The 23,279-nt window shown below is 38.1% G+C and overlaps 1 protein-coding gene across 1 annotated transcript in view; it reads left to right on the forward strand.

Annotated features, from left to right (window-relative positions):
• Positions 1-18,644, forward strand: part of adgrd2 (adhesion G protein-coupled receptor D2) — a 53,320-nt gene extending 34,676 nt beyond the window's left edge. The window contains exons 20-25 of the mRNA XM_088940619.1: positions 4,850-4,891; positions 8,142-8,195; positions 8,492-8,639; positions 9,489-9,547; positions 15,167-15,197; positions 18,491-18,644. Coding sequence (XP_088796745.1) covers positions 4,850-4,891; positions 8,142-8,195; positions 8,492-8,639; positions 9,489-9,547; positions 15,167-15,197; positions 18,491-18,498 — 342 coding nt within the window. The 3' untranslated portion in view covers positions 18,499-18,644. The remainder of the gene's footprint in view (positions 1-4,849; positions 4,892-8,141; positions 8,196-8,491; positions 8,640-9,488; positions 9,548-15,166; positions 15,198-18,490) is intronic.
• Positions 18,645-23,279: the final 4,635 nt, after the last annotated feature.

Below are 23,279 nucleotides of genomic sequence, written 5' to 3' on the forward strand. Positions count from 1 at the left end.
AATTAAGATGTGAAAGTGCTTTTGTGATGGGAAAGTAGCAGCATGCATTTTTCCTCATACAAGCTGCCAGAATATCCTTTCCTAGAATCTGGGATGCAACACGACACATTCTTGTGGTGCATTGAGGGAATGCTTGATGGAATTGCACGCCCTGCAGATGTTCGTTAATAATGTTCATTGTTGCTCCCTTATGAGGGAATGAGAAAGTGAAAGGCTCGAGTCTAGAGAACCTTTTAAAGTATTCAATATTGCCAGTGAAACTATACAGTATGTTGTTTCTTGCATCTCTGATGGTCTCGTACCTTTCAGCTTCAAATTCAGAGTTTCTTCTATACTGTTTGAGCAAACAAATTTGAACATCACCCAGTTAATGTTCTGTACAAAAATAAAAATTACCTAGAGGTTATTATTACCAAAAAAACATAACAATATTTTGTTAATACAGTATATTAGGATTTGGGTTATTTTCTGTACGAAGGCACAGAAAATCACTGTTGTCAATGGAACAGTTCTTTTGTATTGGGTTTGACAATGTACTATTATACAAAAAAGGAAAAAAAAACTCTCCAGCCTTTTATTCAAAAAACACATTTTTATTCCTGTTGTTCGTAATGTCTCATACCCAGGTTGTCTCTTCAAGTATCTCTCCAACATCCCCCTGTCTCCTCTTCTATACCCTTGGAGCAGCTCCCTGGCTCATTCCTTGTGATAGTGAGAAGGGGGTTGGGCAGCCTATCCTCACAGCTAGTCTGCCATTCCCTCAGCCTGGAGAGCCACGCCAAATACTCTACACATTTCATCCCTCTATTACATTCATTTAGAATCTGACTGGACTACTAAAGTGGTGGTTGACTGCTGTATGTGTCACTGAGCAAGGTTCTTCTTCACAGTTCTTCTGTCCACCCAGCTGTATGAATGGTATACTGTAGGTATGGCTGGGGCAGCATAGCTCTGATATGGACTGGTGTCTTGTATTAAAATTGGTCACCCTTCTCAATTATTTTTCTCCCTTTGTCCTGGTTCAGCAGCCTCTTTGAACACTAGGCCTATCGCAACCTGGAGCCAGGTTGAAAGCAGTATGCAGAATTCGAGCCGGACTATAATTTTATTTGTGGCAATGTGATTTCTGTGAATAATGCCTTAGACATAAGACGTGAATTACCCAGAAAAGTAGAACAATGATATAAGTGAGCTCTATCAGCCAAAGCGGAGTGATTGTTTGGCCGAAAATTATTTTTTTAATTATTCCAAAAGGTTGTGTTCGTTTGTCGGCTGTTGAAATAATGCACAGAAGGACATGAAAGGTTTTACGAATGATAAGAATGCTGTGTGATTGATAGAACATAGTGAATGCCAGTGATCCTGCAAAGGGTTTAGATGCCATCAAAGAGTAATGAATATGTGTTTATTTCCTGCTCGGTAATTGAAAAGGTCTATGCTATTGAAGCATTTATAAAGGGATAGCACTAATATGTGAACTGTGTGGAGGTTCTCAAAAACATCGAGTTTTTGTGGAATTATGTACGCCTAACTCCTCGCCTGCATCTTCTACTCTTAACTGAAATAACTCATTTAGTTGAAATGTTTTGCAATGACTATGCTGCTTTTTAACGCCTCAAGGAGAAAGCTTGAAGTGGTGGAGAGAATTAGAAAAGATTGTGTAAGTCAGTTTTATGGCTTTTCATCATGTCTTGTCTCGTTTTATTAAACATTTTTCTTTCTTTCTTTTCTTTTTCCATTACTTGCTTTCTACAAGGCTTTCTCCACTTCTGCTGTCATGTTTCCCCACCTGTTTATTGTGTGTGTGGTTCTGATACAGTGAGTGGCCATGGTGGCTATATTCTTCGATCCATCCATCATCAGAACGCCATACACACACACGGGGACAAATTAAAAGGAACATACAGTATAAACCTGTCCAGGTTGTCCTGCGGCATCCAATTCTCTGCCTTTTTCCATCACTGTAAATGGCAGAGCCTCAGAGGGACTTGGAACCTTTTTTTCCTAATTCAGATCCCAAATTAAATTTAATAATAATAATAATCCCTTACACTTATAATTCTGGACACTCCACTCAAAGTGCTTTACAGGTAATGGGGACTCCCCCCCCCCCACCAGTGTGCAGCCCCACCTGGATGATGTGACAGCAGCCAGAGTGCATCAGTACGCTCCCCACACACCAGCTCTCAGTGGGGAGGAGAGCAGAGTGATGAAGCCAATTCACAGATGGGGATTATCAGGGGTCATGATTGGTAAAGGCCAGGGGGAAATGAAAGTAACACCCCTACTCTTTTCGAGAAATGCCCTGGGATTCTTAATGACCACAGAGAGTCAGGATCTCAGTTTTACGTCTCATCCAATGGATGGTTCCTTTATCACTATAATGTTACTATTCTGGGGCATTAGGTCCCGGTACTCTGGCAGCAACCTTTGGTCAGGTATTGGCCAGGCTCACACCTGCTGAGCTTCAGTGGGCTGCCAGTTTTGTGTTGCAGGGTGATATAGCTTAAACTTAATGGAGGCAGGCTGTGAATTTGCAAAACCCCCAGCGCCAGTACTGCATTTGGCTACTATCTCCAAATTCCATTTGACCTCAAAAATAACCGTGGTCACAGAGGCCTACCCAGCTTCAGAGGTCTAATGACAGAAAAAGAGGCATAGGCTATAGTAACCACAGACACAGGCCAGACAGGTCCTTCTGTGGTTTGACTTCCACTACTTTGCGGTCATCAGAACCTATGGCAGTTAATTCTTCATGTACTTGAATTCCACAGATCTGATTTTGTCTGGCCACTCAAGTTATATTTAGGTTCAGTTTATTTCCTCATTTTGGCACTGTGTTGGCACATCGTGAATTTTCAATGCATGAATGCCACCGTGACGTGGTTCTAACCCAGTTACACCACATTAAACTAGAAATATTATTTTAACATCTGTTTCAAGAGAGGCTTTGAATCAGAAATGTGAATCATTAGTGAGTAAGAGCTGAAGGTCAAGCTCTCCACTGCAGTGACCGAGACAGTTGTTCTGGTGTGTTTGTATATCATTGCAGAAATCAAAACCCAGTAAAGGTGACAAAACGTTTCAGAGACGGGAGAGCCTAATACACAAGTAAAAATTTAATAAATATACGGAGGTGGCTTTATGACATATCAAAAAACAGTTTGCACTAAACCCAATATTGCAATTTAATTTAATACAATGTAAATATGGAAGTGTCTTTTCATAACAGTTTTGAAGGTATTTCCTGCTAAACTGCTGCTTAAGAAGAGTTGGTTTGCTAAATTCACATTACTGTACATTTATGTTCGTTGTCATTTGAATTTTGTAAGGTTTTATTATTTACACAGTTCACCAGGGTTAACACTTATTAATTCTTAAGACCACATAGCAGTGTATTCTTTTATGCTTTATTTAACATATTAATAACACATTCTCATTTATAAGGACTTAATTTAATTGACATTTAATTTAAAGGATATTTAATTTAAATGAATTACCTTGCTTGTGGGTACAATAGTAGTGTCTGTGATTTGCATTCTAATGTTATAAAACAAAATAATAAAAGCAAGCAAGATAAAGTAATGCATAATAAAACAACAGAGATAAAAGAGTGCATTCCGTGATAAAATTACATTCTAAACTTCAAAGTAACCTTAATGACTTCCTAATGAACTTTTTTTTTGCTTTGATTTTTGACAATATTTCAGAAGCAATTGATCATGATCACATGATGGTTACTAACAACACAAATTCACACTGAATACTGCCTGAATTGTCTATTACTGAAAGTGTTACCTTAACATTTTTGAGATGCTTCTAGAAAACTGGAATTTGTATACAGTAAATTAGTAAGGAAATTAATAGCATAGATTTGAAATACCTAAGTTAATCAAGAGCTTGTAGTCTTTAATTCTATTTGCCATCCCCTCTACACATACTGTATAACCTATTTTCACAAATCTTGCTTTCGCTGAAATGGAATAAGCAATTATTTATTTTGCCATTATGCACAATATAGCTCAATATTTTAGGACATGACATGGGTAAGAGCAAAATAGTCAAATAAGAAGTTTGTAAAGGTAATGAATATGTTATAAAGGCATAGATAACCACAGAAGCATCGTGGGGGACTTTTCTGACCCACAGGAATGGACACTAGAGGGCAGAAACATTTCATATAAACAATCCCAGAACATTCGGTTTCTTCACTAAAGAACAATTGTAGGATCACAAAACTCCAGAGAAACCAGAGGTGCTCCTTTCATACCGACAAAAAGAATGGTCATTATCCTCTGGATAATTGCAGCATCTATAGCCCAGGAAAATGAAACACAATTGATCTTTCTGTACCTCTAAAATGCAGATGTCCACATTTATTGTAACGTTTGGAAAGCAACTTTTATGCCTGGTCTCCTAATACTAACACTGAAAAAATGTTTGAAATGGTATAAATACAAATTCATTCAAATTATTCATGTTAAGCAAAAATCCATATATAGTATAACATGATTAACCAAAAGGGTATTTATAACATTTTTTCTAAAAGGAGGCATTTTCAGTGTTTCACTTACAGTACAACACTATGGGTGTGATTGTAGATTTGTGTTAGCATACAAGTATACATTTAAATTCAATGTAGAGGTGTACATCAAAGTGTACAAATGATAGAAGAGACATAGGAAGAGATTCACACTGTAAGGACAACTTATCACTGTTCATTAACCTATTCTTTTGAGTATAAATAACGCATACAAAAGTGACAACAGCTCACAACTGTAGATTTGGAAAATTCTTCTTTTGAAATCAAAGGAATTATATTGCTTTCATTTGTGTGTTTTCTTTTTAGGGTCTGTACATATTCCTGGTATATGCAGTGTATAACAGTGAGGTAAGTTTCGCACTGCTCTTTATTTCTTCTCTTTCCTCTTCCGTCCTGCAGGAGACCTCTGAATTAGCTGAATTACATTCAAATCTTTCATTCAAAAACCAAACTACTGAGAGTGAAAATAAGTGGAACTTCAGTTTCGGGTAAGAACCCAATGCCTTGAGCATACTGTGAAGAAAAACAATAGATCGGTCAGTTGCGTACAAGAAGAAAAGGAGTTAGTAAAAGAAATGGATCTTTTGTAGACCACTGAAGAGACCTTTGAGCAGCTCTGTTGATAAAGGTCACCATTATAGTGTTGATTGGGTCCAGCGCTCAAAATATCTGAGGTTCAAATCCGTCATCATAGGTTACAACACCCAGATTTCAAAATATGCTTTAGGCTTTGGTAGCTGTGACTATTACACAGGAGCAGCACTGACTTCTGTTCTCACTGCCAGTCTACAGCGAGGACTGATTGTTGTGCTAACTCGTACACCCGTTTTTCGAAACGTTCAGACGTTTGTATGTGGATACCTTCAAACAATGACTTTCAATGCTAAAAGCCTCACAAATTCTATTTCTGCCTATAGCAATTGTTGTTTTTAATTGCCTCTCAGTACAGTGTACAGTATATGCCATATGAATTTATAAACAGTGCCTAGAACTGCTTATTCTCTCATTGAGCTGAGACACATTATAAATTCAGCATGCCATTTGCAAATGCCATTTGCATTATACACATGACTCTTGGGAGGTGATTATTATTCTAATTGTTAGTCCTGCTGTGTCCTGCGTGTTGGTGCTGCTGGAATGCTGAAGGTGTATTTGACATGTGGTAAGAGTACATCCTTTAGAAAAGACACTAAAACAAGGTCCTGACTATTATCAGCTGCTGCTGCCCTGGAGCTGTTCATAATAGTAGGGGGCGTTCTCTTGGATTGAATAAGTTTTCAATTGGTGAAGCAATCTTCTCACTTTGCCACCTGATGTACCCTGGGCACTTAATGGCTGTTGCACACCACTCAGAGGGGTGGCACTTCAGCTGTGGAAGAAGCAGGTTGAAGAGCTCTGGGATGGGATAAAAAGAACTATTCAAATGCAGGCAATCGTTGAAATTCTTGTTAGAACACATGAGATTCATAGTGTGAAAAGGGGGCCGATTGGCTTTGACATCGCACGTACAGTACAGTACAATATCAAATGAAATCTTGACACATCATCCCTGCTGTGATCGTACATGGGTCAGAATCCCAGCACCAGCCTGATCATTAGTCAGTGAAAATCTAATCTGAAAAATAATTGCCTTTTCATTTTTTTAAGGAACACAGCAGAGAATATTACTCCTTAAATGAAAAGCATGTAAAAACAGTTTTAAGTGGGGATACTGACTGTGAAGTTTTTTTAGGATTTCATGTTTTGCTGAGTAAATAAACCATTTCTTAAAAAACTACTGTTTTCTTCAGTTCAAACTGTATTTAAAAAAACACCTTTTTTACATTTAACTTAATTAACATTAAAGTATTGCTTTTAGGGTTAAATTAAAGTCCCGCTGTGGCAAAATGGAATCAGTAAAGGCTATTTAAAAAAAAAAATGGTTTTAAAATCATGCCTGCCTTATCAGGTTATCTTAACCTAAGTGAATACGCTGAAGGAGATGTTATAATCCTTGTTGAGATACTCGATGTTCTGATTATAAGGTTTTGTGTCATTCTGTATGACTACGTTGGCCTGTGAATTTATTTTAAGAGCTCTTTAAATGTAATGCCAGTAACATGAATCATATATATTGAGAGAAATACAAAAACAAGTATTTTAATTGGTATAAGGGACAGTTATATTTCACTGTAGTTTTACTCTAGTTCATGCGCAGTTGTACAGTATTAATTTAAGGTTCCTGTGGGGTGTATGTTTAAACTATCGACACCGATAAAAAGATAAGGAGCTCTAGACAACAGTACTCATGAAAAACACGTGGAGTAAGAAGGGGGTTGTTGAAGAAAGACGAAACAGCTAGTTTTCTATAAACTGATTAATTTAAAAATAATTTATGACTACAAGTTAAGATGCTCATTACTGTAGTCATAAAACTCTGATAATGGACTAAGATAATCAATTTTCACCTTACTCTGATTAGATTTCATTGTGTTGTGAAGAAAAGATTTAGACTTAACGTGCCCTATTCACTATGAACCACAGTAGATGATAGCTTATGTATGTTTTAAGGAAATAAAATACTCTGACAACATGTACATAAGCAATTTTGTGTCACTAAAAGTAAAAAGTCAAGGTTACAATATAATACTGTACACTTCCCTTTCTGGGGAGATCTGTAAACAGAATAATACAGTATTCATAACACTATTATAGTGAATCTCAAGGAAAATTGTCTGTGCAATCTTAATATATTTAAAGAAGTTTGGAAATAAAGCTTCAATAATTGATGTTGTTGTCAGCTCATATTTCTAAATAATAAGATGTACGATCTCTGACCTGCCTCTACTGTATGTGTGTGCATTTTCCCAACAATTATACCAATGTGTTCCGGTAGGCCTTTGTCAGAATGTTTCCTAACCGTTCCATGTTAAGCCCTGGTATCGCTTAAAATGTATGTGCTTGTATTTTTGCTCAATTTCTGAATTATTTTTATTGATATAAATTGAAATCTAAATCACATTATATACCTTGATAGTTAGTCATTACATGTGGTGATGTGATCTAAAACATGCGACCTTGTGGACATTTATTTGTATCTTTGATAGAATCTTCAAAAAGGTGTTAAATTGATTGCTTTATTACGGCATTAATTGAATATACCTTAGTGAATAATTGCTGATATTCTCAGAATTGCTGTTTTAATCCTCCTTGTAAGACATTCTTAGGACAGTAGATGTCCTGAAAGACAGAAGCTGTCAGTGATTGTACTGATGAAGTTTAAGTGGAGCTGCTTTCATTTACTCCATTAAGCCTTGGAGAACAATTTGAGACAAGTAGTTTGGACTAGAACAAGGAGAGAATCAGTCCTATCTTCCTTTTTCTGGCGTATCACCTATAATTTGAAAAAAATGAAGAATTAAATGCAACAGAATAGAACAGAACTGCATGTACTGTACGTGGAGCAAAATAGGAGCTCTGGCCTGGCAACGCAGAACTAGGAATCAAAATGAAGGCCCATTTGGTTGTTTTTACTCATGTGATTTAATGTGGATTGTTACAAAATGGTCAGTGTTGAACTTTTTTTCATTTTTTTCATTTTCACATTTTATACGAGCAGGTGAGAAATGCCATAAGAAGAATGAAGGAAAAGAAAAAGGCACTCTCTTTTACAGTAAGTGCAAGTTTAATTTTTTTTTTATTTGGTGTTTCTAAGAGTTTCTGTAATATTCTTAGACAATAAACAGCATTTTGTGAAATAACACTGTCTTCACTGTGAACTAGAAAGCTCCCTAAAAATGCCGTGTGCACACTGTATTCAATTTCATGCAGTAGAACTAGTGGTTACACCATTTCCTCATTTCAACAGCAGCAGTTAAACGTGACAGTGTGATTAACGACTGCAGTGCTCGAGCTGCTTGATTGCTTTCATCAAGTATCCCTCATTATCTCTGCTTTTCGAATTTGTAGAATTGCTCCCAGCCAATAAGTTTCCTAACTTCCCAGAGGGCCACAGGCTCTTGGGATAATTCAAAACCTCATCCTTCAGCTTCTGAGAACAGCGAGTCTTCGGCAGGTCAGATGGGTTCCACAAAGAAATCTCTTGTCATTCAAAATGGTGAGTCAAATGGCGATCGTTAAACGCCTGCAATTCTGTAATGATAAATGATAAAACCCAAAGTAATAAAATAATAAAAACCCAAAAGATTTTGAGACTTTTTTTTTTAATCTCAAGGTTTAAGCCTCCTAGGAAAGAAGAAAAAAGTTAGCTATTAGCAATAACACAAAGACCAGGTGGATGATTGTCTGCAATAATGATTATCACTTTTTAGGTTTTGGTATGCATATTACACTGGGCATGACTTGCAGTTGAAGCCTGGAACAATCTATGAAATCCTGTTTAAGCTCCTAGGTTATGATATAGTATGATATGATATAATACCTCACACCCGAAGAAGGCTTCACAGCTGAAACGTTGTGTTTCCTTTCTTCTCTTCTCAGCATGGAATAATCCTCCTTTATTTGATGTTCAAGCAGGGAGCTGCGTCAGCATGCGTAGGCTGCAAAGGAACAGGTAAAGGTTTATTCCCTGCTGAAAGGAAAAGAAAAGAGACACACCGTTTCTTCAAAGGCTGCGGAGCCTTTGTCAGGTGTTCTTCACACCTGAAGAAAGCTCCACTGCCGAAATTTTGTGTCTCTTTTCTTTTCAGCATGGAATAAACCTTTACCTGTTCCTTTGCCCCTTTGTATGATGCTTACCAGGAGCACTGGTCTTCTCATGTGTAACCCTCATGTTTCCATGATGGCAATTCAAGGCAATTTTATTTTGGCCTCTTTTCAGTCAATAATAAAAGCAAACTTTTATGTACGTTGCATTTCATGACAGATATTTCCTGAACGTAGCTAGAGGATTGGCAGTAGCGTTATTTTGCTTAAAGCCTAACCGTAGTTTTAATTTGCATTTCAGAGAGTTTCGGAAAGGACAGCTTTGTGAGCTTTTCCTTGAAACCAGCATCAGGAAATCAGGTACGTGGAATAACATTCTAAACAACATTTGATAATTTATTGACTGCACAAAGCTACAAACTCTGTACTGTTCTCAAAACTCAATAAAAAAAATCCTAGCTGCGGCACACAGAAGGCACTTGCACACTAAAGGCAGAAGCAAAGTGAAGAATGTCAAGCAAGCCATCTGTACTTTGAATCCAGGCTGAATGGCTCCTAAAATCAGCTGTATTGTTCAAATGGCTCAGGAGATTCTTGGCACCTACTTGGTTCTTGGAACCAAGTTCTGTGGTTTTCCGGTTGTATAGTATATAATATTGACTTATTCACTGCACTCAGCATTGGCAACCTGTAACCCTTTGACTACCACCTGGATAAACAATTAGCCTATTTGAAATTCAAACAGAAATCTGTATTTCATATTTTCAAAATAATGGGAAGAACTTTGTATTATTAAGAAATATCCTCGTAGAAATAAGCTATAAATGAGCTATACAGTACATTTCTCCAGAAAGCATTTAGGCTGCTTTTATTAAGGCTTTTATTAAGTCTGATAACCCTGTATAAAGTGGAAGCAATGAAAAGCAGGGACTTTCTTCTTAGAGGAAATTGGTAAGATAAAGTAAAGTGTGATGTCTCTGTCACAGACTGCCACTTGTAGTCAGTACTAATGGAATAGGCAATACTCTGTACAGTAAGAGTGCTTCCCAGGGTCTGCACACAAAATAAAAACCATGAAGGCAGCCAGATATATAATCCAGGGAGTTTAATTTTCTTCCTGATTAGGCTATAAAATAAGTAAGACCACTTAAAAAAAGACACCCACCACCTATAGCAAAAAGCTTAAGTTAAGAAACTTAATCTGACAGCAACATCAAGTTACAGCAAGAGCAATTCAGTGTTGTCCATTAGACATGCAGAAAGTTACAACAGCACACACAGCATTACTGGGAAGAAGAAGAGAAGAGATCACTTTATTGGCCGTATACAATTTCTTGTATCCGGAACTTGTCTTTTCGCAGACCCCAGCTTGCTCTTCATGAGAGACACAGACAGGGAGAGAAGCGTGGGGTCAGAGCGCAGGGTCAGCCATTTATACGGCGCCCCTGGAGCAGCTGGGGTTAGGGGCCTGGCTCAGGGGCCCAACGGAGTAGGACTCCTCTGCCACAGAGCCACCGCACCGCCCCACTGCAACAGTTACTGCAGTGGTTTAGTACATGTTACTAAATTTGAAAGAGGAAAACACTGGCTTATGTCAGGAATACAGCTTGTTTAACACATACTTAAATCCTTCTTTACAACTTGCAGTTTTGACCTCACTAGTTAATTCTAGATACAGATGGTACAGTAACATAACAAGTGTAGACATACATACTGCTACTTTGGCAGACCCCAAGTTACATTGTGATGGGGCTTCACCAACACTCCCACCCCACTAGACAAATGTAGATGACTCCCAGCTGGCAGATCAGACAGAATCCTTCAACACTTCATTACACCTTGCACAACAAATATGGCTCAAAATCTGTCACTTCCTACAGCAATACTGTACATTAATGTACACGATCCTGTATGTGATGTCTGAAATGTATCTTTAAAATGAGAAATGTTGAGAAACAGTTTGCCTAAAAAACCCCACCACTCTCATCATTGGAAGAAACGCTTCTTGTGCTTTCTTAGAACTTTTTAATGAACACAGGTGCTGTGAAAACAGTATTTTCCCTTTCATTAACTTGTGTTTCTAGTTTGACTTCCTCTCTTCCTCTCCGTGACCTTCAGCCATTTTCTGATAAGTAAACAGCAACATCCATCATTTCAGAAACACCTGGTTGTCGTGGGAAACAAAACGCAGGGTGTTGCGGTATTGGCTCGGGCAAGTCCAGAGCCAGGTGGAAAGCAAGGATAGTATCTCCCTGCCTGCCCAGCCTGAGTGTTTTTCTAAATGAAAAGGTAAAAGCAGATTAACTGAAAAATAAACATTTTACATTTGATATAAAGAGGGCACCGAACAGCAGATTTACCTTAATCCAAGTAATACAGTTGGTTGATATGAAAGCATTATCAAATTGCACACTGTTCCAGGTGGTGTTTTAGATGCTAGGTTGCTAGTTTAGCAGGCCGCATTGTGACTACCCTGGAGAAGCACATGAAATTTCTCCTTTCAGTACTTATATTAGAAAACTAGAGGATATGAAGATATGAAAAACAAGAAAATAATAATAATTAATAATAATTCCTTACACTTCTATAGCTACTTTTCTGGAAACTCCACTCAAAGTGCTCTACAGGTAATGGGGATCCCCTCCACCACCACCAGTGTGCAGCCCCACCTGGATGATGCGACGACAGCCATAGTGCACCAGTACGCTCACCACACACCAGCTAAAAGTGTGGAGGAGAACAGAGTGATGAAGCCAGTTCAGAGATGGGGATTATTAGGAGGCCTTGATTGGTAAGGGCCAATGGGAAATTTGGCCAGGACGCCGGGGGAACACCCCCACTCTTTTCGAGAAATGGCCTGGTATTTTTAATAACCACAGAGAGTCAGCACCTCAGTTTTACATTTCATCCAAAGTCCCTGTCACTGTACTGGAGCGTTAGGACCCACATAGACCACAGGGTGAGCGCACCCTGCTGGCCCCGATAACACCTCTTCCAGCAGCAACCTTAGTTTTTCCCAGGAGGTCTCCCATCCAGGTACTGACTAGCTAGTTGTGAGTTGCTGGGTGATATGGCTGCTAGCACATAGTCTGTGCAGGTACGCTTAGCCACACATCTTGCTCAGTAACATAAAGCAAAGACCATGATCAGCTGCTGCTTCTACATCAGACACTATATGCTTACATATAACTAAAATAAAGCATTGTAAATCTTAATATCTTTGAGAGAAATGTTGTAAGCAAGCAAATCCACAGAACAAAGCAATTTGTCGTAGAGCTTTGGGGTTATATCAATGTTTTATTTCCCTTCTTTTCCGGTAAACAAATTCTGGTTTTTGGATTTCAAGTTCCGCGGGGATCATCAAAAACAACTGGGGGCCTGTGTGTTTTCAACAGACAGAATAAAAAGGCTAATGACAGCTTTGGCTTTCGGTGTGTCCTGTGTGCGGAGGCTGAGATAATCAACTATTAAAGTTAACGAGGCGCCGTGTAAAAAAGTAATCTGTGGAGCTGGCAAAGGGCTCCAATAAAGCTGAGGCCTCTTAACTGAGATGTGAAAGCTATGTACTGGTCATTAGAAGGTGACACAAGCCTCCAGCTGAGAGCCCAATCAGGCTTTCACACAGCAGGCTTCACAGTGGGTTCTGCCTTGCTTTTCTACTTGCTTAGCTCATATCAGCGACACAAGTGGAAAAAACTTAAAATAACAATAAATTTAAGTGAAAAAGATGTTCTTATCCTCTGCACTCTGAAAGAAGCAGTTTGAAGATTCACCTTGCCATATGAGGCCCCTCTTTGTGTTTAGGATGTTTTCAGAAGTGTTGATCATAGGCACCTACTGTACCTGAGTTCTTGTAATTCTACTCCACTGCAGTTCATAAAACCACTATCACCTACAGGTGAATCCATTTCTTATTGTTGAAAAGTGGCAGTTTTTAGAGGGGGCAGCAGGACGATCACAGAAATATAACTCACTGCTTGTCCCTTCATGGCAGTTTATCTTTATGAAGCTCAGTAGGCTGTTGGCATTTGTAAAGTAGGCTGAGCTCTTCAGGATAAAACACACAAACCCATATAATATACTGTGTAGTGGAGCATAATAATACTAACTTTAATTACACAAAATTGCACCTCTACACACCTGACAAGCCACTATATCAGTTTTACAGATTTGCAGACAGATCGGAACTTTCATCATTGCTGATTTAAACACTTTGGAAAACCAATGAGGAATAGAATAATTCAGGGAAAATAAATGCATCCATCTGATTAGACTCTCTCAATGCAGTTCCTATTATTTATTGAATAAACCCATTGTGACAAATAATTGAAATGTTTTTGTAAATCATTCTTCTGTTTTGAACGTTAGTGTGCCTGAAAGGTGGTGAAGACTTCTGGCAAAGAGTCACAGATTTGGTATTCGCTCAGAGGCTCTAACATGTTTGCTTTTCCCTCACTGACATATTTGTTTATGTTTCTTTACATGAATATTTGTTGTTATGTTTGTTCCTGGCTAGCATTCAAAATTGCGAAACCTTCACCGTATTTAATGAGGGATGGCATTTCAAATATCTGGAAAACGCGAAATCCAAAGAAATTTAACATGCTTTCTCCTCCTGCCCCCCCGCCCAAAAAACCTTGGACACTTTCCTTTAAAATGTAGTTTGTACTAGGATTGTACTAGGTTCTCTAGCTGAAGTTCATGCTAGTAGGAGGAAATATTTTACCACTTGTTTTTAACCCTTAATGAGTTCTTACTTTCCAACTGAAGTACTAAACAACTAAATCATTTTTAACCAAGGTCTTACCAGCTTTGTTAGTTTAAGTAAGGTTAAATTTTGCATTGTTTCAAAGGCTGTGGTGAGGTTTTTTTTTTGGGTGAGTGAGCTACTGTATGTTTTTAAAACTTAGCTGAAGATACAGAAAGAGCCGTTGAAAATTCTGGTTTGATCTGCTTAGCCAAAAAGCTGAAATGGGTGGATGATGAATTAGGAGGAATTTCAAGTGACCCTTCTCTTGGTGAAGATTGTGATACTCAATCTGGTTTTTATTACATCTCAAAGTGTAACCAACTGTCAGCAGTTTGTGTATGACACAAGTAAGATCTGACAAGTTGCCCAGGTCTGTAAAAGTGCTTACATACAGTAAATAACCCACACTTTTAACCAACTGTGATGTTTTACAAATTAAAAGGGTCTTCATTTAGGCAAATGTCTTGGCAAATGTAGGCAGCAATTATACTATAATAAAAGCCTCAGGAAATCAGTGTTCTCTCTAAAATCTTGACAGAACTAGAAAGAAAAGATGTGAAAATCAGTTTTGAGGGAAAAGAACAACTACATTTTACTGAAATGAACTTGTGTCTCTGTTTTGCATTGTTCTGTTTTAGACAAGGTTTGTTGAAATAAACAAAGGTTATCCTCGTATTTATTTCTCACCATTATTATTGTTTTTTGTTGTTGTATATTGCCATACATTACCGTTTGTTGAGTATTTTATTCTTAACAATCCGTTAACACGACTAGCAGAAGTATTTTATCCTTACAGTGTACATGACCAGTGCACGTTAAACATGACACATGAGAGGGATGTGATACATGACATCCATGATTTGATCACATGCATGTCTCTCTGTGAGTTACAGTAAAAGCATACAGTGTTAATTCAATAAACTGACCAAACACGCCGCCAACTAAAGTATTTAGGCATTGAAACTCCTAAAGGAAAGAAAACTCAGGTTGATGTGGCAAGTGGTGTTTAAGAAACAGTAAGTGACTCTCTACCCTCCACCTAACCCCCATAAAGTGATCTCAAAGTGATTCAAACAAAAGAAAAATATACAAGAAGACATACAAGAAATTTAGGATCAAGATTAAAGTGAAGGCTTACGGAGCTGGTATTTACCAATTGTGCTAAGATTAGATTCACCTGTCTTAACATTATATAAGGCATCAACTAATTTTATCCTTTCTTCATCTAGGGAGTTCATCTGACAGCCTTCAAACCATCAGGTAAGCAATCTTTTTGCAATTAAATATATAAGCAATATACTGTATATGTTTATGAAAGTTTTCAATGACGTGTTCAGGGGTATTCAGTGGTACTATATTGAGAGCTGGGACATGAAATCACTATGGGCTAGAGAATATCTGATGTGGCAACATGACAACAGAGAGAATGGTAGAGTGTTTTGTTCACTTTTGAATGCAGTATTGCTCCTGACAGATCTGATATAAACCATTGTTTATGGTGAAAAGTATGCTGACTGTTATACTGTTCAGGACAATAAGTGGAAATGTGATGAGGAAGGCAGGAACCTTGATCACAAGAATGTTTGTTACAAATTGAGAGACACCTCACTGCTTAGTTATACATTGTAACACCCCACAGCAATCTCTCCAAAGGCTGATCAGGTCTGAGCGTCAACCATTTCAGAATGGTGTTAATGTTCACTGAGGTCATTCATGATGATATTATCTTAATTTTGATAGTGTGTGTGCACTTCAGACTGGAAAATTGCCGTGATTTTTCTATGTATTTTAAAAAATATTGTCTTTGATTTTGTTTGATATCCATGTTTAAAAATATTATCGTTCTTGTTTCTTTAGTACATGTCCTTATCCAGGGTAATTTACAATATTTGCAAAGTTTTACATTTAGAGCAAGAATAAATCCATCAGACCCACATGTTGTCTTTTTGTGTATGGTTATATATAGTTTTTTTAATGGAAGCAATTTTGAAAGCAAGGTTATATGTCAATTCAATTCAAATTTGATCTTGTTCGTAATCATGCTGAGAGTCTTTGTGATTGGAAGCCACACTAATTAGTGAATATAATACATTCTAGCGAGCATCTTTTAATGTCAAGCAAGGCCTGTGAATCTTTAAATGCATATTAATAACATTTTTACTATTCAGCTGAGCTATGTTATTTCATATAAAATTACTGTGATGTTTCTGTGAAAAGATAAGGTACATGAACATATTTCACATACTGTACACTTTATAAATAAAAAAAGACCAGGCATCAGCATGCTAGACTTCAAATCAACACAAAACTGTAATAGCAGCGTTCTTCTTAGGCAATTTGCTTGAGCATTCCTACCTAATTGAATAATTCAGTAACTTAAAAATGGTATTAGTTTTTGCTGACCCTGTGCTCTGACCCCAAGCTTCTCTCTCCCTGTGTGTCTCATGGAGAGCAAGCTGGGGTCTGCGAAAAGACAAATTCCTAATACAAGAAATTGAATATGGCCAATAAAGTGATCTTATCGTAACAGCACAATCTTTATCTTGAACATAAAGGGCTGAAATGGGCAAACATCTAATGTTTCTTTCTTTGCAACCACCATTTTGTCCAGAAAGTTTGACTTTACACTTAAGTGTGAAAAATGTTATCAGTGGCACGGATAGCGAGCCCTCCTGTGAAACAACAGGCTAGCCCAGCTAAAAATAATGCAGTAAATAAACCGACTGGATTGTTTTTTTGGGTAGACGCTTTGTCAAGCCATCAAGCTCAGTTTTTTATAATTTTTTAACCTTTTTTCTTTGTGGCTTATTAGACTTTTATAGCACGTGCTCTTAAAAATGGCTTTGCACGGCAAAAATGGCACCCGTGCTGTAGGTTACTGACCTGTGATCTAGCTCCAAATCCTGGAGATCAATAAATACATTGCTATCCCTGTCATGTAAAGAGCAACAATGTAATACAAATAAATCATTGGCAGTTGCTCCCATCTATGGATAATTTTGAAGTCTGCAAAGGGAAGGATTTTAAAAGAGTGTGCATAAAGAGAAGCATTAAAAATATAACATGTGATTATTGGAACCAGTAGCATTTGTTGCATTTTTAATTCCTAATTATTTTTAATTATTATAAGGGTTTTTTTTTTACCACAAAATGTTCAGTTGTGGTGCAAATTTCTTCTATGGCATGTTCATAAAAATGGGGCAAAACTTTGCAAGGGGATTCAGACTGCTTACAATGACTGTTGAATGTGCTTAGAATTGTAGCGGTTTCATTCATGTGAAAAGACCAATTAATGGCTTTAGAGAGTCTCTTCACGCAAAAAATGTTGCACTCAGTCAGCACGCAGCGTTCCAAAACACCATGAAAAAGCTTCATTTATTTATTGCCAGAAGGGCACATTCAGTCCTATTTTAGATCTTCCACTTAAGCACCTGCTCCCTGTCTAACAGTATTTTTCTTCCTCTGCACCAAACCTAGGAAAAGACCATTTTAAAAAGAACATTATCCTTTCACGATTGCCTGGGGAGTCTATCACATACTGCCTAAGTGTTACCCTAAAAGGAAGCATGTTTTTTTTTGCTTTGGTGATATTTCTTTGGCTATGTGTGATGTAGCCATTGCTCCTATAGAATATGCAGGGCTGTACACATTGCCTGTTATACAGTATATGCAGCTCAGGTTCGGTCAAGCTAAGAATTGGATGTTGAATTCAGGTGTTCTACTAGTCATTGCTGTATGCGGTTTCTGGTGCTGTGTAGGAGACCATCCCTTGCTTTGTGGCCACTTAAGAAGTCGATACACAGTTTGTGTCAAAGAAGAAGCAAGCATGAACAATGAAATGAGATCTACGGCTCATGAGCAAAATAAGAGTCTATAAAATAAGCACAACTGCTCAACATTTTGTCAGCATCACTGCATCACTATGTAGCATCACTATGTGTGATTTCCTGCACCAGGCTGGGCTGATAAATACCACTGTAGCAGGTAGTGACTCATTTCTGCTTCTTGTAATGTCAAGATGGTGAGTGTGCTTGTTTTGTTTAATATGGTTTAGTGTAGTGGAGTTTCAAAACTTTTGTTGATGCAGTGGTCCAACACTAGTAGTTGTAAACAATTCAGGAATAACTGAAGCCCATCAAGAACATTGACTGGTGTTAAACAACAACACATAATGATATGGTATGATTTTTTGTTTTTGATTTTTGTTTTTGTTGTTTGAAATTATATTTTAATGCATTCATTTGACAATTAACACCAGTGCCTCTCCTCCACATGCACATCGAGGAAGCTCACTTATAAGAAACACTGAAATGACCATGAGCAGGTTTCCTAAAGTGGTACAGATACAGTTGTTGGGCTCTCCTGTAACTCAGTCAGGGATTCCTCAGCTTTCTACGAAATAAATGGCGTGCCAGGTACCTGTGAGGTTACAGTATTATCAATGGACAACACAATTGGAAACTGGTCCACAATGCACTGCTTTTCTTTTCAAAAGAAAATCACTTTCTGTCATTAATGTGTGTTTTTGTTGTGTTGTTCGCTCGTGCTTGTAGGTTGCTGAAGTCTAACTCACCCTGTCGAGAGAGAGAGAGAGACATGGGCATTGCAGGAGGGTGCTGGAAAACTGCTCGAAGATCTTTACAACCTCAAAGGAGTGACAAATCCACATTACTGGCTGCAATCAGTGGACAATTTAGAATGCAGCTTGATGACCGGATTATGAAAAACAAATTCCAAACCTGTATTTTCCAGGATCAATATTGTTCTACAGTCATATTAACCCATAAACAGAAATAGCCAATGCAGTTGTTGCTGACATTGATGATATTTTCTGCAAGTTGTGAGTTTGCTGAAGTGAGAACTAATCATTAATGTCAGGTATGCACAAATGATGAGTAGACCAGCTTTCAGAATATATGCATGTATAATATTATGCATTTTAAAATTCTGTTAATTTCTTCTTAACACATAAGTCTTTTATGAGCCTTGTGCTTGGGGGAAATATCTAAGTGTTATACAAGTGAGCAGATAAATAAAGAAGAATGTTCTATACTAATATACTTTCCATTCAAATCTTCTGGTGATAAGCATGTAAAAATGTTTCTGTACGTCTTCTCTACTGGAATGGCTAATTAAAATTATACCTTCAAGGTGAGGCAACAAAACAACCCTGATCTACCATACTTTTGTAAGTAAAGCATCCATTTAGAAGTTTCATAATTGGAAAAGTAATAAATAAATGCCATGGCATTTATTTCTTATCAAGCATGACTTTAAACACATTGAGCCTTTTACATGATTTTCATTATATCTCATAAGGCTCAATCAAGATACAGTTAAATAGGACTACAGGTAAGTAAGTAAGTTTTGTTATAGGTACAATAACAATTCAAAATCCTTTGAAAGACCAATAGGTCATAAAAATGAATCAAAAGTTAGATATGTTCTCTTTCTTCAAGTAACTAAATAATAATGATTATTCAAAACCCATCTACAGTATGTGGTGTTGATTTTACTATACATTAACTAGGACTCATACTTCACAAAGTTGCAATGTTGTTTTTAGTTCAAATTTTCATCTTCCAATATTACCACAGATCTTTTCGATAACAGTAGCCTCATTGACTTTTATTTAAAAACTTGTAAGTTTTGTGATTCAACTCTAACAAGCAAATCAGTAGACACAATGAGAGCTGATTAAAACATTCCTGAGATTTTTTGCATGTTTTAATTGGACAAAAGGCTAGATGTATTTGCACATACCTTGGATTAGTGGATTAATTCTCTGATGTAGTTTCACCTGTTCAAAACCAAAAGGCCTTTGCTGAAGTTATATGCAAAATGTTACCTTGTAGCACGTTACAAAAAAACATGTTTTTGTTTTAGGGAACATTTATGTCAACAACCTGGAATGCATTGTTGCTGCTGAACTGTGAGGGAGTTTCTCAGATTTCATGTAAAAGTTGGAGGCAAATATGTTTCATACAATTTCCTGATAACTTTCACCTGGTTTGGAAGAAATAAGTATTTATGTCATGTGCTGTAATAAACCATATAAACCAAGACTAAGTAGAATATCTGTTTCATGCAGAAGCCTAGCTATTAAGCCTTAGATCCCTTATTTGAGGTTAGTAGGGTAGCTTTTTACTTACTGTGCAATATTACTCGCTCTGGCAGTGTTGTGAAGGCAGATATTGTATCACTAGGCAGACACCAAAATTTAAGGAATTTTTCTGTAGATTATCAGAAAATGTTCATTATTTTTCCTTGGGATGCTGCTTATTGCGAAGGTGTTATCCATCCATCTATTTTCTACCTGCTTTATAATTGCTTACACTTATATAGCGTTTTCTGGACACTCCCACTCAAAGCACTTTACAGGTAACGGGGATCCCCTCCACCACCAGTGTATAGCCCCCACCTGGATGATGGTACTGCAGCCAGCGTACACCAGTACTTTCCCCACACACCAGCGATAAGTGAGGAAGCCAGTTTAGAGATGGGGATTATTAGGAAGCTGTGACTGGTAACAGCCAATGGAAAATTTGTTCAGGATACGGGGGTAACACCCCTACTCTTTTAGGGAAACGACCTGCGATTTTTAATGACCACAGAGTCAGGCCCTCGGTTTTACATCTCATCCAAAGGATGGAAACCTTTTATGTTATAGTGTCCCTGTGCTGGGGCATTAGGACCCAAACAGGCTGCAGGTTGAGCACCCCCTACTGGCCCCCCCACTAACACCACTTACAGCAGAAACCTTAGCTTTGGCAGAAGGTCTCCCATGATGCTATTGACCAGGCTCACGCCTGCCGAGCTTCAGGGGGCTTGCAGTATGAGATGACTGCTAGCAACACATTATACAATACAGGGTTGTGGGGGAGTTAGAGCCTATCCTGGTAAGAAATAGGTATAAGGCAGAATACACCATCAAGGGGGATGCCAGGCTCCCACAGGGCACATACAGCCATAAATACCCTAGGACTGATTTTCTCAGCCAAAGTAACCATCAGAGGTGACTTTGTGATGGTGAAGGAAACCCCCCGTGGGGGACAGGGAGAGCATACAAACTCCACACAGACAGCAGCCCAGCAATAGGTAGGTGGAGGGATTTAGGTTTTCAGTCAGTCATTCAAGGATTTAGAAAACATGGAGAATAAGAAATAGTGTTCAAATCCGCTACTGGAGAATGAGTAAACATAGTAGAATTTTAGTGGTGGGAGAATATTTGTTGATTTCTTGCAATGGAAAACAAAAGGTGTTGATGCAGTTCAAGTACAATTAAGCACGCCTTGTGTAAAAATAGTTTTTAGAGAAACTTTCTCTGAAAAACCATGCATCTTCACATGCCTTTTATTTTTCTAAATCTGCATTTTATGAAAAAAAAATGCCAAATACAGTATATGCACACACAAAATACAATTTCTAAACTATTTTCTCCAGAATCTGAACTCTCCAAGTGAAGAGTTCTAATAGGAAGAACAGAATTCATGGAAGTTAGTTGCTGTATACGAAGAAAGACTTCCAGTGACACCTTGTTAGAATATCAGGGCCAAGGACTTGACAGAAGGTCAGAGGATCACCATACAAACCAAGTCTTTGTTCCACATTATAGATGCAGTGTTGAGGATGTCCCATTCCTGCTGTAGAGCTTCAGTTGTCAGTCTCCATTTTTAGCACATATCAACAGGGCTCTTTGTTTGTTTTGGCTCAGGGGAACAGCATACTTCTGTCTGTTAAAAGACAAGAGGTTATACGACCAAGTCCTGGCTCCTTGGTCATCATCTCAGAATGACAGTTCAATACCAAACATCCTTACACAGGCCAGTCACACTCTGGACTCCCAGACTTGGGAAATAGGAGCTCCTCAACTTCCACACATCTGTCCAGTGGATATACTGCTGTGGAAGCTCACTAACACAAAGGACTGGGGTCCTAGACTGAAGCTTTTATCCAGAGCATCTTCAATTTCTACCCAATTTTGAACAGCAGAACCAAGTACAGTAGTGCCCTACCTGGGATTTCAGTGTAGGGATCTCTCCTCCATGAGCAGCAGTATCAAGCTAGGTTTCTGGATCCAGAGAACTGGACTCTTCCTGGTCTACAGCTTTTCTTATGAGGCTACAAGTCTAGTCCCTCAGAATGGGACTCTCGTGGAATCAAATCTTTACCCCCTAACAGCGTGCAGCCAAGACATGCCCTGTACAATTTCATCATTTAAGATGGATCAATACAATGTTTTTTCAGCCTATTTCATAGCCCTCTGCTTAGGACTCCAAAAGCCACACAGAAAAGCATCCAGTTAACCTTCACCTAGAGAGGGTCTTTAAGAGACACTAAGCAATATGGACAAGCTGGGCTTGTTCTTGCATGCAACACCCTGAACAGCCACATTCAGCATTACTGACTAGGGGTCTGTAATTGCACTCTACCCCTCAACTTCAGCTCAACCCAGTGTACCTTACCCATGAGCCATCACACACACTCAACACATGTAGAACTCCCTACTGTGCATTTCCAAGCCACAGCACAGCTTGTCAAGTTCCACAGATTGAGCTGGCTTCACTAACAATGTTCTGGTTGAATTTTCCAAGCCATTGACATCACACTCCTCACCAATTACTTCTCAGTATTATAGAACCACAGGACCATTAACAACACAGCTCATCATAAATGATTCTCCTATTCCTCTCCAACTCAAAGCACAATCTAAATGCTTTCTTTCCAGGCTTCACTTTTATAAGCCTCCATTAATTACAGGGGTTTGGCTAATTCCATGGGAACCAATCCCAAAACCCCTAAAATTCCCATATGGAATACCCAGGTGTGTCTGTCTCAATAACACACACCTGCTTCCAAATCCCTGCCTGCTCAGAGGCCATCTTGGCTCAAAGAAACATCACAGTCTGGGCTTGAGCCAAAATGCAAGGTTCCTACAGAAGACTTCTAGGGACACTGCGACATTGCTTTCATGACTTTTCCAAGTGTGTTCTTTCTAAACATTTCAGCATACCTCAGTCTGTTTCAGAAATAGATTAAGAGCAGAAGATAATGATTTGAATATGGTTATTGCTTTATGCTTGTATAGATTTGTGACTTTAACTATTAAATAATTTTAGCTCCCAATATTATTTCTCTTCCTATGTCAGAACACTTGTCAATGCCTGCTATGATTGGAATGATGTTCTCACATGTATCACAAAGGGAAAAGTGCTGCAGACCCTATATAAAAACATGCTTTGCTAATAGAGCCCTCTGTATTTAAAACATAATAACAACAATTGATTAGATTAAAATTAATTAGTTGAATGAATTAATTAATTAAAATTAATTAGTTAATTA

This window comes from Atractosteus spatula, chromosome 23, assembly GCF_055471065.1.
Source record: "Atractosteus spatula isolate fAtrSpa1 chromosome 23, fAtrSpa1.hap1, whole genome shotgun sequence".
Lineage (NCBI taxonomy): Eukaryota > Metazoa > Chordata > Actinopteri > Semionotiformes > Lepisosteidae > Atractosteus > Atractosteus spatula.